Consider the following 12588-nt stretch of genomic DNA (forward strand, 5'->3'; position numbering starts at 1 on the left):
CTGACAATCTTACAATATCATCTCCCTCGGCTCATTTATAGATCATATTCCCGTTCATCAAGTTATTCCCTGGATTCTAGGAGAGACAGTCAGTCTAGTGCGAGCAGTCTGCGCAGTTTAAATCACTCACGGTGCACGCTAGACAGGTGAATTTCAGCTAAAAGAAGAAGTGTTTTATCTAAAATAATGGTTTGGCGATGACCGCGACATTAATTAACACATACATGCTCACATCTCTTTCATGTGTGGATGAAAAGGTTTCGAGAGCGGAAAAGAGACTGCAGTTCCTGCAAGAGTAGAAAGCACAGCAGAAGAAGACCTCGCTCTCCAATGAGAAAGAGAAGAAGAGATTCCCCCAGTCACCTGGAAGCCCGGCGAATTACAAGGTCTGTTCTTACAGAGCTACTGGTGTTACAATGCAAGCTAACAACCTACTGTATGAATCACAAATGAAAACTGCTCTGCTGATCTTTCTTTGGAGATGGGTTTACTGATTGAGCGGGAAAACTGCAGAATGGATTTAAATGTTTAAACTGAGCTAATAATATACTGGTAGAATTCTGATTGGAAGCTGAAGGCATCATCAAACAAGCAAAAATATTTAACAAATTAAAATGCAAGTTGCAGGAATGTCAGCATTCCAATTCTTTCTGCTTGCATCCTCAAGAGAAACAAATTAATTCTTCAAATTAATGTACGTATACAGTATATATCAGTATATCAGTAATTGCTCCAGTCTTCAGTGTCACATGATCCTTCAGAAATCTTTCTAATGTGCTGATTTGCTGCTCAAGAAACATTTCTCTTTTTAGTGATAACATTTTTTATTAGACAAAAAAAACATTAGCATGCATTGGAAAGGAATAAAAAACATTACAAAATATAACGAAATACAACTATACAACAAAGTCGCAAAAAAAAAGAGGGAAAATGTCATTACAATAGTAAAATCGAGTGATATTTCTTAATATTATTACAAATAATAGATATAGAAATCTTAGAATTTTTTATCTTTCATAAAATAGTCCTTTCTTTCACTTTTGATACATTTTATGCATCTTTTTTGAACATATGTATTCATTGCTTCAAAAAAATCTAATTAACTAATTTTATATCTAATTATTATTTTGCTAAAGGAGAACAATATTAGGTATTTAAGTTGGTATTTTATATCCCTTATGTAATTTCTGTATTATCATCATTATTATTAATAATGTCTAAACAAAAAAATAAGTTTAGTCACTCGAGTAGCTGGAGTGGAGAATCACACTGACCAAATAAGGTATATTAAAATATATATATATATACATTTTCCAAATGCAAAAGTAAAAAAGCGACAAAAGTGCAAAGTATCTTAAAAACAGGCCAAAGACAAGACATTTCAGCCCATGCTTTCTTCAGTGCCCATGAAATATGTGACCCTGGAGCACAGTCTTACTGTAAGTATCTGGAATATATTTGTAGCAATAGCCAAAAAAATAAAATAAAAAATAACCTTGCATGTGTCAAAATTTTTCATTTTTCTTTTATGCCAAAAATCATTAGGTTAAATAAGTAAATATCATGTCCCATGGAGATATTTGGTAAATTTCCTAACATAAATATATTAAAACTAAATTTTTGATTAGAAAAAAAAGGCTTTAAACTCTTAACATTTAGAATTTTTGCACCTGATTCCAGATTTTCAAATAGTCATATCTCAGCCAAATATTGTCCTCCTAACAAACCTTACATCAATGAAATGTTTATATATTCGGTTTTCAGATGATGCATTAATCTCAATTTTGAAAAATGGACACTTATGACTGGTTTTTACTGACTAAAATACTTTGCACTTTTGCACATGGAAAATAAAATATATTTTCAATAGTCCTAAGATAGTTGGTCTGATTATATGTTCTCAATGTGTGGACCACTCCAGCTTCTTTGTGACTTTTATTCCCCATTCGGAATGATGTATGAACATGCCATTGTTTGTATCTCTTTCCTGCACAGTGCCAGAAAGCGTCCGATCCCATATTACCGTCCCAGTCCCTCCGTCAGCAGCCGATCCTCCAGCATCTTGTCCTGGCGTCTGTTTTCTCTCAGTCGCAGCCGTTCACGGAGTCGCAGTCACACTTACTCGTCGTACAGGAGCTACAGTCGCAGCTCGTCGTGGAACTCTATGTACAGCAGACGCAGTCGCAGTCGGAGCAGAAGCTATGAGTCAATAGTGAGCTACAGCAGAGCCCGGCGCTAATTCACAGAAGAACTGAGCTACAGCACAATCCCAGGACCACATCTCACTGTAACTGGAAGTGAAATGGAGCGGCGCTGAGAAGAACATGCTGTGCTTAGATGTGGAACACCAGGCAGTGACAGGATCATCTGTTCAGTGTCAGATAAGACTGAAGCTTTCCATATTGTTGTGTACTAAACTGTGTGCTTTCATCCATCCCGCTCAAAGGAAAACTTGTCTATCAATCACAAAGCCTGCTGTTGTAGAAAAGACCGGACCGGGAAATTCAATCTGTGAGTTCTGCCATACCTAGTTTTGCTCATAGGTGTGAGAATACTGCTAGTCGTTTATCAAAGGAAGTGCAGGGTCACCGTAAAAGCCCATGTATGAATCTAATGTATTTGTTTCATAGGAGATGTCAGAAGCGCTTGAGGAGACAGATTTATTGCTTCCATAACAGCTGCTTCTGTGTTGCCCACACCTTCGCTTTGAAATATGTGCCATCCGAATCGGCCCCATTGGCAAACGCACGCCCCATCGGCTCAAATGCCAGCTTTATTTATCTTCTGTTGAACTGGAAAACAATTCAAATGTCATTGTCTGTGATGGAGATGGTGGACAATCAAAATGCAGCGGATGTGCTCCACTGGCGGGAAACGTTTTCCGGGTTTTTACCAAATGCATAAACATACATATTAATCTCACAGACATATTTTTATCCGTAGGATTCAAGGCTGCGTCTGAACGAACCTAGAAAAGGTACATGTTCAATGTCCTGTAGTTTATGAGGTACAAAGCACTGCTATAATCAATAATTAGGATTATTATTATGTCAATTTCGAGATGCACTACACTTGAGATGTGTTAAATTGTATGTTATTTTCAAATAATATTATTATTTTTTAATCCAAGATAATTTCTTAGTGCAGTTCGGATATTTATTATTTAGACCGCTTGAATTATTTATAAGGTGAGACCTTTAATATTCACATAGAAAAAGTGTTTTGTTCGTATCATTTATCGTATCGTATCGTATCATTTCTGACTTGTTTCCGTTTGTTTTCCTCTGTTTAAAGATCCAGTCCTGCATTAATTAAAGCACACACAATGATGTTTATAAATATGAATGATTTATAAAGCATATTTATTGGTTGCATATTGGTTGAAACGATTACAGACCGGGAAAATGAAAATGGCTGTCATAAGAAATCAGTCCGAGTGACTAGATCAAGGACTTTTCTCGAAGGATCAAAGATATATATATATTTGCTGTGCCATAACGCTTGATGAAGCGGCGTGTAAAAATCATCACCTTCATCATGACAGATGATGGCAGCTTCTTTGTTTCTGTGTCATAAAGTCTAACGAAGGCATGGTGATCTCTATGCACTGTACATTATTAGATGTCTGACTGTTGTGAATTCTGACTCTTGTACAGATAATAAGTCGTAGACGAAAGATGAAAAACGTGAAAGTGTATTGCAAATGTTTTATGTTCCTGAATTCATCTTGTTCTCAAACCGTAAATGAGTTTAGTAAATGATTATGTAAATCCGTTGTGTAAATATGCCAACGTTTAGTGCGGCAATATTAGGCATGGGCTTTATTTATTGAGATGGAGTAGCGATGCTGACTGTCGACAAGGCTGGCTTTCTAATTTACTAAATTTGCGTTCCCCCCCCAAAAAAACATGCTGAAATGTTGCCATGAATCCAACCGATTTCACCAAATCTGGCTTCTGTGACTGCAAAAAATATTGCAAACCCCTGTAATATGAGTTATTTATTTATTTTTGCACAGAATAAAAAATAAACGAGCAAGTCTGTGTTTTAGCGCAAATTTCTCAATGCAGGATGCTAGGGCTGGATGACTGTGTCAAGAACATTCCCAAATTTCAATTATTCCCCAATGTATATACACTGTTGTCTATGTGCACAAGAATATCAGTGTCTCCCTCGCTAAAGTAAATTAATGACTAGTTCTCTGTGGTCTGATTATGTAATGATATTCAAAGATTTCTAAATAAATTATTCATCTTATAATTTCTCCCAGTGTTTTGCTTCTTTATTCACACTGAAGTTGTATTCGTGATTGGTTTAGTGAAAAAAAAAGGCAGATTGGGGTAAGATGAGTCAGCCAGGGTTGCGTTTCCCAAAACCATAGTTGCTAACCTGTTAGTTGGCAATGGGAAATTGCATTGCAACCAACAAAGTTGCTAACTTAGCTAGCAACTATGGTTTTGGGAAACGCACCCCAGAGTGGATAAAATAATTGTGCTATTTAAGATTCAAGATTCCGAGCATTTATTATCAAGTATCAAGTTTTTGGCCAGTGCACACTTCATACATCCTGAAATAGCTATATCTTGTTGCATGTTTTTCTTGCTCATCTTTCAGCTTTACTCTTCATATGCAATGACTCATCTGAAGAAGGAGAAGCAGATACCGCATGCCTCTGATGCATTTCGTCACATCTCGTGTTTAGAACATTATTAGCGTTCTTCATACGAGTGTGTGATTGCTCTCCGGCCTTGAGCAGTGAGTAGTTTTCTATTATGAAGTGAATGAGTCATCTGGGGGAGGATGAGATTGGAGCAGTCTCTGTCCGGTGGAGCCAGTCACAGCCTGGGGTCTAAACTTGGAAGGGGAGGGTCTTCGGTCAGCTGTCGTGTGCACTTTCTGGACTTTGTTGACTGGTAAATCACATATAAACCAGTGGAAAGTGCTAACATCGTCAGTAAAGTTCTAGAACTCGTGCGTGAGCGCAGTGTTACGCGTTAACTTTGCTGCGTCATTACGCGCCTGGAGACTTTTTCCAAACTACGCTCTTTTTGATAATTGATTAATTCCGGATTTCTCACAGGAACGCGTTTTTTTTTTTTAACCAAAAAAAAAAAAAAAGTTCTTTAAAGTCACTTTTTCCGAGTTTCACCATGGCAGAAGGGGATTACTACACTATGGGCAATCGACAGAGGATTCCTAGGGATCCGTTTGGTGAACAGTCGCTCGCATCTCGGTTTATGGACGATGACTTTGGACTGCCACCGTTTCACGACGAGTTATCTATGGACTGGCCCGGCTGGGCACGACCTCGACTGAGCGCGCGCCTCGACGCGCCGTGGACGGGCCCGGTGAGCTCGAGCTTCCCGCGTGGCTTCAGCACCAGATACAGCGAGGGTCCACGCAGATCCAGCGCTCCTCTGACCGACCCTGACCAGCCGTGGAAAGTGTGCGTGAACGTGCACAGCTTCAGACCCGAGGAGCTCAATGTCAAAACTAAAGACGGTTTTGTAGAGGTGTCAGGTGAGAAAACGCAAGGATGGGGAATTGAGAATAAATGTGACCCTGGAGCACAAAAGCAGTCATTAGTACCATGAGTTTATTGGTTGCATTAGCCAACAATACAATCTATGGGTCAAAGTTATTAAGTTATCTTTACTGCTAAATTTTATCAGTGGCATGCATGGCTAAGAACTTAATTTGGACAACTTTAAAGGCAGTTCTTTCAATAGTTTAAATGTTTTATTTATTTATTTATTGCACCTTCAGATTTTCAAATAGCTGTATCTCGGCCTAATATTGTCCTCCTAACAAACCACACATCAATGGAAAGCCATTTAATGGAAATGGAAAGGATAAGATGTCTCAGTTTGACCCTTGTGACTGGTTTTGTGGTGAAGGGTCACATATTTTACAGCCTAAAATAATAAATCATGGAATGTTATATACAATATGTACAACCAAAAAAGCAGATTATGAGATGATTTGAAACGTTTATTGCCACAAATATTATCTACATACCTCTTTTCACCAAACAAAACAAATAAATACATTTGGCCAGGTATTTATTTATTTATTTGCATAAAGCATAGCATAACTCCTTTAGTATGTTTTTTATTTATTTTTCTATGTTCTCTTAGATTTTTGTTTATTTATTTATTTGCAAAGCATACGACTCGTTTAGTATGAGTTTTTTTTCCGTAATTTAGAAAAGTATTTATTTCCTCATTTGTTTGTTTGCACAGAGCACACAACTCCTTTAGTACGAGTTTTACTTTTCTGATTTGTTTTTCTAATTTAATACAAATTATCACTTTAAATGATTTCATCAACACAACAATTAAATATAACAATAAAATGACATTTTATTTGACTTCATTTTTATATGCAACTTTTCTTTTTCTTTCCCCGACCATTAATCAAATATAAAAAGAAAAAGAAAACCCCACCAGGTTTTCAGAAATGCCCTTTTGGGCTCCATATGTTTATTCCATACATCACGGTTTGAGAATGGAAGTCCTTTGGCATACCTTGTATTTCTCTTTGGGGAAATACTATATATTTGTTGACTGTGACGGCAGGACAGAAGTACAGAGTTCAGGAGAGAGCCGGATTTGTATAAACTGGTATTCCAGCTGGGTCTCTCAGTCACAGTGTGAGGACGACTCAACGTCACACAACCTCAATCTAAAAGCGTCACACACAGATATCAAAGTGAACTAACATATGCTCTGTTTTGCCTAAGGCCTTTTCACAGACTCAGATTCTGATGATCAACTTTATCCTGAAGGAAAGCATTGTCAAACAAATCCCACAGACATGTTGAAACATCTTTTCGTGAAACATTTTTATTTCACAATTGAGTTTTATTCTTACAGTTGGGAGTTTACATCCCATAGTTCAGATTATTATTATTATTATTATTATTCAAAATTGCGATTGCAATTTATAAACCAGCAATTCAGAGCTTATTTTTCATAATTGAAACATAGTTTACATCTTGCAAATCTGATTTTGTTTCTTCCAGAATCTTCTAACACAACTGTTAGATGTCAACAGAATTAAGACAGAATTGCGGCAACTTGCAATTACGAGTTTATAACTTGCAGTTCTAAAATATAAACACATTTTTTGAGGAAAAAAAGTCGGAATTATGAGATAAACTCTAAAATCCAGAGTAAGATGTAAGATAGAATTCCAAGAAGAAAGTCACAATTGTGAGAAAAAAAGTCAGAACTGCGATTTAAACTCGGAATTTTGTAAAAGATTTAAAAACTGTGAAATGTGAAATCAGAATTATGAGGGAAAAAGTCTGAATTGTGACAACTTGCATATATAATATATAAACTTGCAATTATGAGAATTGAAAAATATATATATATTTACATTGAGAAATGTAGCTTTTCAGACATACACATGTTAAACTGTTAGCTAAAATGATGTTAGCTACAGAGCATGAGCACATTGACAGGAGGACAATCAATCAAACATGTTTGTGCTCATAGTGTTCTCTAAAGAGCCAGTTATTGTAGATATGTAGGCCGTGGCGAGACACAGTGTGGCATGACTGGCATTTAGTGACCGACAGCTGCAGAGAATGAGGCCAAGAGGCTTTTAAACAGACCGTCTCGATTAGAAGAAGCACAAAATATAGTGTTGCCTTCACAATGACTGTAAAACGGGAAGAGACTTCAACAGCAACACAAAAACATCCTCATATGGACAAAACTGTCTGAGTCTAATTTAATGTCAGTGTGGTAAAGGTTACACTTCTGTGCCAAACATTATAGCTTTTCATGAGCAACCAGTGCTGGGATCGACTTCAAGATACCTGTGTGTGTTGATGTTGTATTTAAAGCAAAAGCAGTTCTCTACACCTCTTATTTAAACACTGCAGAATGTCATAAGTGATCCTCTCGCTGCTTTAACACATGCCCTTATGTCTTTTCACCAGGGAAGCATGAGGAAAAGCAAGACGAGGGCGGGATTGTTACCAAAAACTTCACAAAGAAGATTCAGTAAGTATCATCATGATTGTATCAAAAGTTTCCGGAGGCTTCTGATTTGGAATCTTCTAGAACGATGAAGCGTCACTCTGAGTTATTAAAGCAACACAGAGCATTCCCACTCCTCCAGCCAAATCAACCTCTCTGCTTTCTTCTCGCTCTTCAGAGTCGAATTGGATGGTAGAGACAGAGGAAAAGAATCAAAGTTAGGAGATAAAATAGAAAAGGGAAAACTCTTGTTAGAGTCAGACAACATATCATGTGGCTCTGATGTCTGCGGTAATTAAGCGACACAGCGATTTGACGTTGTTCTTTTTTGTCACCATGCTGTTTCTCTGTCAGAGACCAAGAACGAGACTCTAAGAAAGAAAAAGAATTAAAATAATGAACAAATGCAGCACTATTCTAGGATTCTAACACACTGTCATTCAAAAGTTTGGGGAACAGAAAGTTTGTTTTATTCACTTTGTTCAAGTTTGACTTGGATGCATTAAATTGATCAAAAGTGACAGTAAAGATATTTTTAATGCTTTGAAAGATTTCTGTTTCAGAAGATGTTCATCTCTGTATTTCTGTTTACCAAGAATCTTAAATATATCACAGCTACACAAAAATATAAAAATAATAAATGGAAATGTGATCCGCTTTAGAAAAATGTGATCATGTGATACTGAAGACTGGAGTAATGATGCAGAAAAATCTGCTTTGCATCGCAGGAATAAATTACATTTTAAAACATATTAAAATTAAAAAACAGTTATTTTACATTGTAATAATATTTCACAATATAACTGTTTTTACTGTTTTTTTTATCAAGTCTAAATACAGTCTAAACTGATTGTTTTATCTGATGTTGACAGACCATGTTAGTGATGCTAAATGTTAGAAACAGTGTTTTAACGTTAGTATTCTGCTGAGCTAAGAACACAAGACTCTGATAGAAGATACAGTTATGCATAAGTATTGGGTAGAATAATAAATCATTTTAACTGATAGCTGTCAGTATTGAGAACTATTTCAGTCTTTGTGTTGGAGTCACAGCGCAGGATGGCTGTAGCATTGCACAGAGTCAGGTCACTGAAGGCAGCTTCATGATAAGGTTTATATAAACTCCACAGAAGCTTGGCAACAAGCATGGAACCTTCCATCCTTATTTGGTCATGATGACAGACACAGCTCAGAGTCTCTCTGTCTCTCTCGCTTTGTCTCTGTATCTTTCTAAAGGCAGAGATTAAGAAACAACAATGAAACATGACAGTAGCTCTGTTCTAAACTAAACTCTAGTGAGCACTAACTAGGCAGAATAGGTGTAATGCAAAATATTTTGGGATTAATACTTTTATTCAGTAAGGACACAAACAATTGATCAAAAGATTGAATTTTCAAATAAATGTTTGTTTTTTTCTAAATTCATCAAGAAATTCTGAAAAGAAAAAATGTATTGTGGTTTGCTCAAAAATATTAAGCAGCAATTGTGTTTTTTTTTTTGTTTTTTTTGTAAGCTAATCAGCCTATTACAATGATTTCTGAAGGATCATGAGACATTGAGAACTGGAGTAATGATGCTGAAAAATTAGCTGTACCATCACTGGAATAAATTACATTTATAAAAAATATTTTATATTTTCTTGGTGCAAATAAATCTTTGGTGCACAAAAAATTATTTGCACTAAAATTAAAATTCTTAGACACCAAACCTTTGAACGACGGTATTCAGTGAAAACAGTTTTTTGACAATGATAATATATTGAAAGTATATGTTGAAAAAGTCAATCTACTTAAAAATGGTCCGGTTTTGTGTGCTTTGTATATTTTTATGCTTGTTAAGAGTATTGCATCTCATCATCAGTTTTGAAACTTCATTTTTTTCAAACTCTATAACTAATTCTGCCTATGCAAAGCATTACAAGGAAGGTTTGGAAGTTGACTTTTGCTGTGCATTTAGTAATGTATTGCTTACCATGGAAATGCATTTATTTCCATACATTGCATTAAGTACAATTATTTTATCTAGCATTACCCAAACCCTGCATCCGCCCCTTAAATCTCTAAAGTGGCCCTAAAAGTTCCCCCACCAGCAGGAAGTGACTTTATATGACATCACCACCCATTCATGTTCAAAACAAGTTCCACCCTTTCTCTGTAGAGCAGATATGAATTTATGGCAATCCAGGCTTAAAGGCATCACAATGCAAACAGACAGTAAGAACTCCTCTCATTAAAACCGCTGCAGTCAGTCTGCCTGCCGGATGATTAGACAAGTGTGTAGATGGAAATTTCTGCTGATAAACTTTGCATCAGGAGGCGATTTGTAATAATTGGCAACAGACTCTATTTCTGAGCCCAGCACCTGGAGGGAGCAGGACTCGCTCACTTTCTCTCTCTCTTTCTCTCATTGCAAGTGATGGCAGGCAGAACATTTAAATGAAAACCACGAAATGCACTGGGAATTATCTTCTAGCCACAAGCTGCCACACAAGAAAATGAAGTTTGTTGGAAATTAAACCAAAATGAGAATACACTGAGTACACATTGGGGATAGTTTGAGCAACTTGCTCAATTTCTGGGTTAATATCAACATTAGACTCGAGTTAAAACTCGAATAGTCTTGGTTTGTTATGTTCAGGCAATACTGGGTAGTTGTTAATATTTAACCTATCTTTGTCAGATAGTAACATTTGATTTAAAGCTTTAGTGCAACTGCAGAGTGTAAAACAAAAGTGCTTTTTAATGTGAAAAATTATGGTATGCAATTACAGTAGATTTGGACCACAAAACCAGTCATAAAGGTCAGATTCTTTTAAGTAATATAAAAGCTGAATAAATATATTTTTATATTTGACTGAGATACAACTATTTGAAAATCTGGAAACTGAGGGTGCAAAAAAAAATAAAAAAAAATATATAAATATATTCGCCTTTAAAGTTGTCCAAATTAAGTTCTTAGCAATGCATATTACTAATCAGAAAATTTAATTTTGATATATTTACGGGAGGAAATTTACAAAATATGTTAACGGAACATGATCTTAATATCCTAATGATTTTTTGCATAAAAGAAAAATAAATATAATTTTGACCCATACAGTGTATTTGTTTCCTATTGCTTTTGTGGGCATATTAGCTTTCAGTCCAATGACAATTTATAATGGCCTCTGGTTCAGTGGTGCATCTTCATTGGCATCGATGGTTATGTGTAGAAACTTTAACATCCATTGAAGCATTTAATTCCACAAAGGTTCTATAGATTATTTAAAGGTTCTTCACCCTAAGATAAATGTTCTTTTAAGAACTGCTTACTGAAAGATCTCTGAGGAACCCACAGTGGTCCTTTTACAGTGGTTTATGGCATTGATGTGAAAACCCTCTTTCTTCTTTCACAGAATCCCATCCGATGTGGACCCAATCACTGTGTTCGCCTCTCTGTCTCCAGAAGGGGTTCTCATCATTGAAGCGCGGCAGACCCCTCCGTACTACCTCTACAGCAACGAAATGCCCACAGAACCCATGGAAGAACACGAGGCCAGACCTCAGGAACCCAGCATGGCTTCAGCCGAAGTCTATGCGTCCAGGGAGTGAACACAAAAGCTGACAAGCCCTTGGTGTTTGTTCCAAGCCAGTGCCAAAATCTAGTTTTATCAGTTTCAGAAATGTACTTAAATCAAAAGTCCTTAATCTGCTAGTGACTAGTCCATAAATCAAATGTTACTCTACATAAACTACTATGAGACGCAAAATCAAGCTTGTGGAGCTACAGATTGTGTAGAGTATGTTCTGGTATGTTCTCTTCTTCTTTTCTTATGTGTGTGTGTGTGTGTGTGTGTATGTGTGTGTTGTTTTTATCTTTTTGTGTAGGGATGTATGCCATGCATTTTTATAATAAATGACATTTACGAAAGCAAGTCTTTTATTTATTACTCCTCTCTGCAAATCTCTAAAGTTAATAAATGAGCTGCATTACGGATGTTATTTCTCCTACAGTTTTACACCTGTTTGCTTATCCCACTTATATAACCTCCTTATGCCATCGAGTAATACATCAAGCATCACGCTTTCCTTGGTTTCTCTCTGTCTCACAATCCTCATCACATCTGGGTGTTGGCTCGGCAGATTGTGCTTATGGGAGCGACTCCATGGGAGCTGTCTTTGCACGGTGGCTGTAATTGGGTGACAGATTAGTGTGGAGATTATTCCGAACGCTTTGGCTCGCTTTCAATCTCCTCGACAAGAGAAAATATTGAAGAAAACGGTACTCCACTGCTGATTAACTGACGTCTCTGCCCATTGGATTTTTCTCCCTCAAATCGATCTGCTTCCTCGCACTGTATAATTTTCAGGGATTGGGGTTAATGAATCACAAATATAACCATGCTCATGAGGCGCTGGCATCACAACCATCAGAGTTAGATGAGGATTACACAATATTTCCTAGAACTCGAGGGATGTAATGTGCAACATTATTCACTGCATAAAAAAATTCATATACAATTCTGTACAAGCTCAACTAGGTGCCACAATCTGTCACATTCATTTAGAAACATTTCTCAGCTTTTACTGATTAATTACTCGTGCTATTGTAAAGCCC

The 12588-nt window shown here is 36.6% G+C and overlaps 2 protein-coding genes across 2 annotated transcripts in view; both read left to right on the forward strand.

The window, feature by feature from the left end:
- LOC113048953 (serine/arginine repetitive matrix protein 4-like) overlaps positions 1–4264 on the forward strand; it is a 59841-nt gene extending 55577 nt beyond the window's left edge. The window contains exons 11-13 of the mRNA XM_026210938.1: positions 42–146; positions 258–386; positions 1996–4264. Of these exons, the coding sequence (XP_026066723.1) occupies positions 42–146; positions 258–386; positions 1996–2239 (478 nt within the window). The 3' untranslated portion in view covers positions 2240–4264. The remainder of the gene's footprint in view (positions 1–41; positions 147–257; positions 387–1995) is intronic.
- Positions 4265–4905: 641 nt separating this feature from the next.
- On the forward strand, positions 4906–11908 carry LOC113048954 (heat shock protein beta-8-like). The gene is made up of 3 exons (XM_026210939.1): positions 4906–5520; positions 7952–8015; positions 11387–11908. Exons 1-3 carry the CDS (start codon positions 5151–5153, stop codon positions 11580–11582), a joined length of 630 nt encoding a protein of 209 aa, XP_026066724.1. The 5' UTR covers positions 4906–5150; the 3' UTR covers positions 11583–11908.
- The last annotated feature ends 680 nt before the right edge of the window (positions 11909–12588 follow it).

Source organism: Carassius auratus, chromosome 30 (genome assembly GCF_003368295.1).
Source record: "Carassius auratus strain Wakin chromosome 30, ASM336829v1, whole genome shotgun sequence".
Classification (NCBI taxonomy): domain Eukaryota; kingdom Metazoa; phylum Chordata; class Actinopteri; order Cypriniformes; family Cyprinidae; genus Carassius; species Carassius auratus.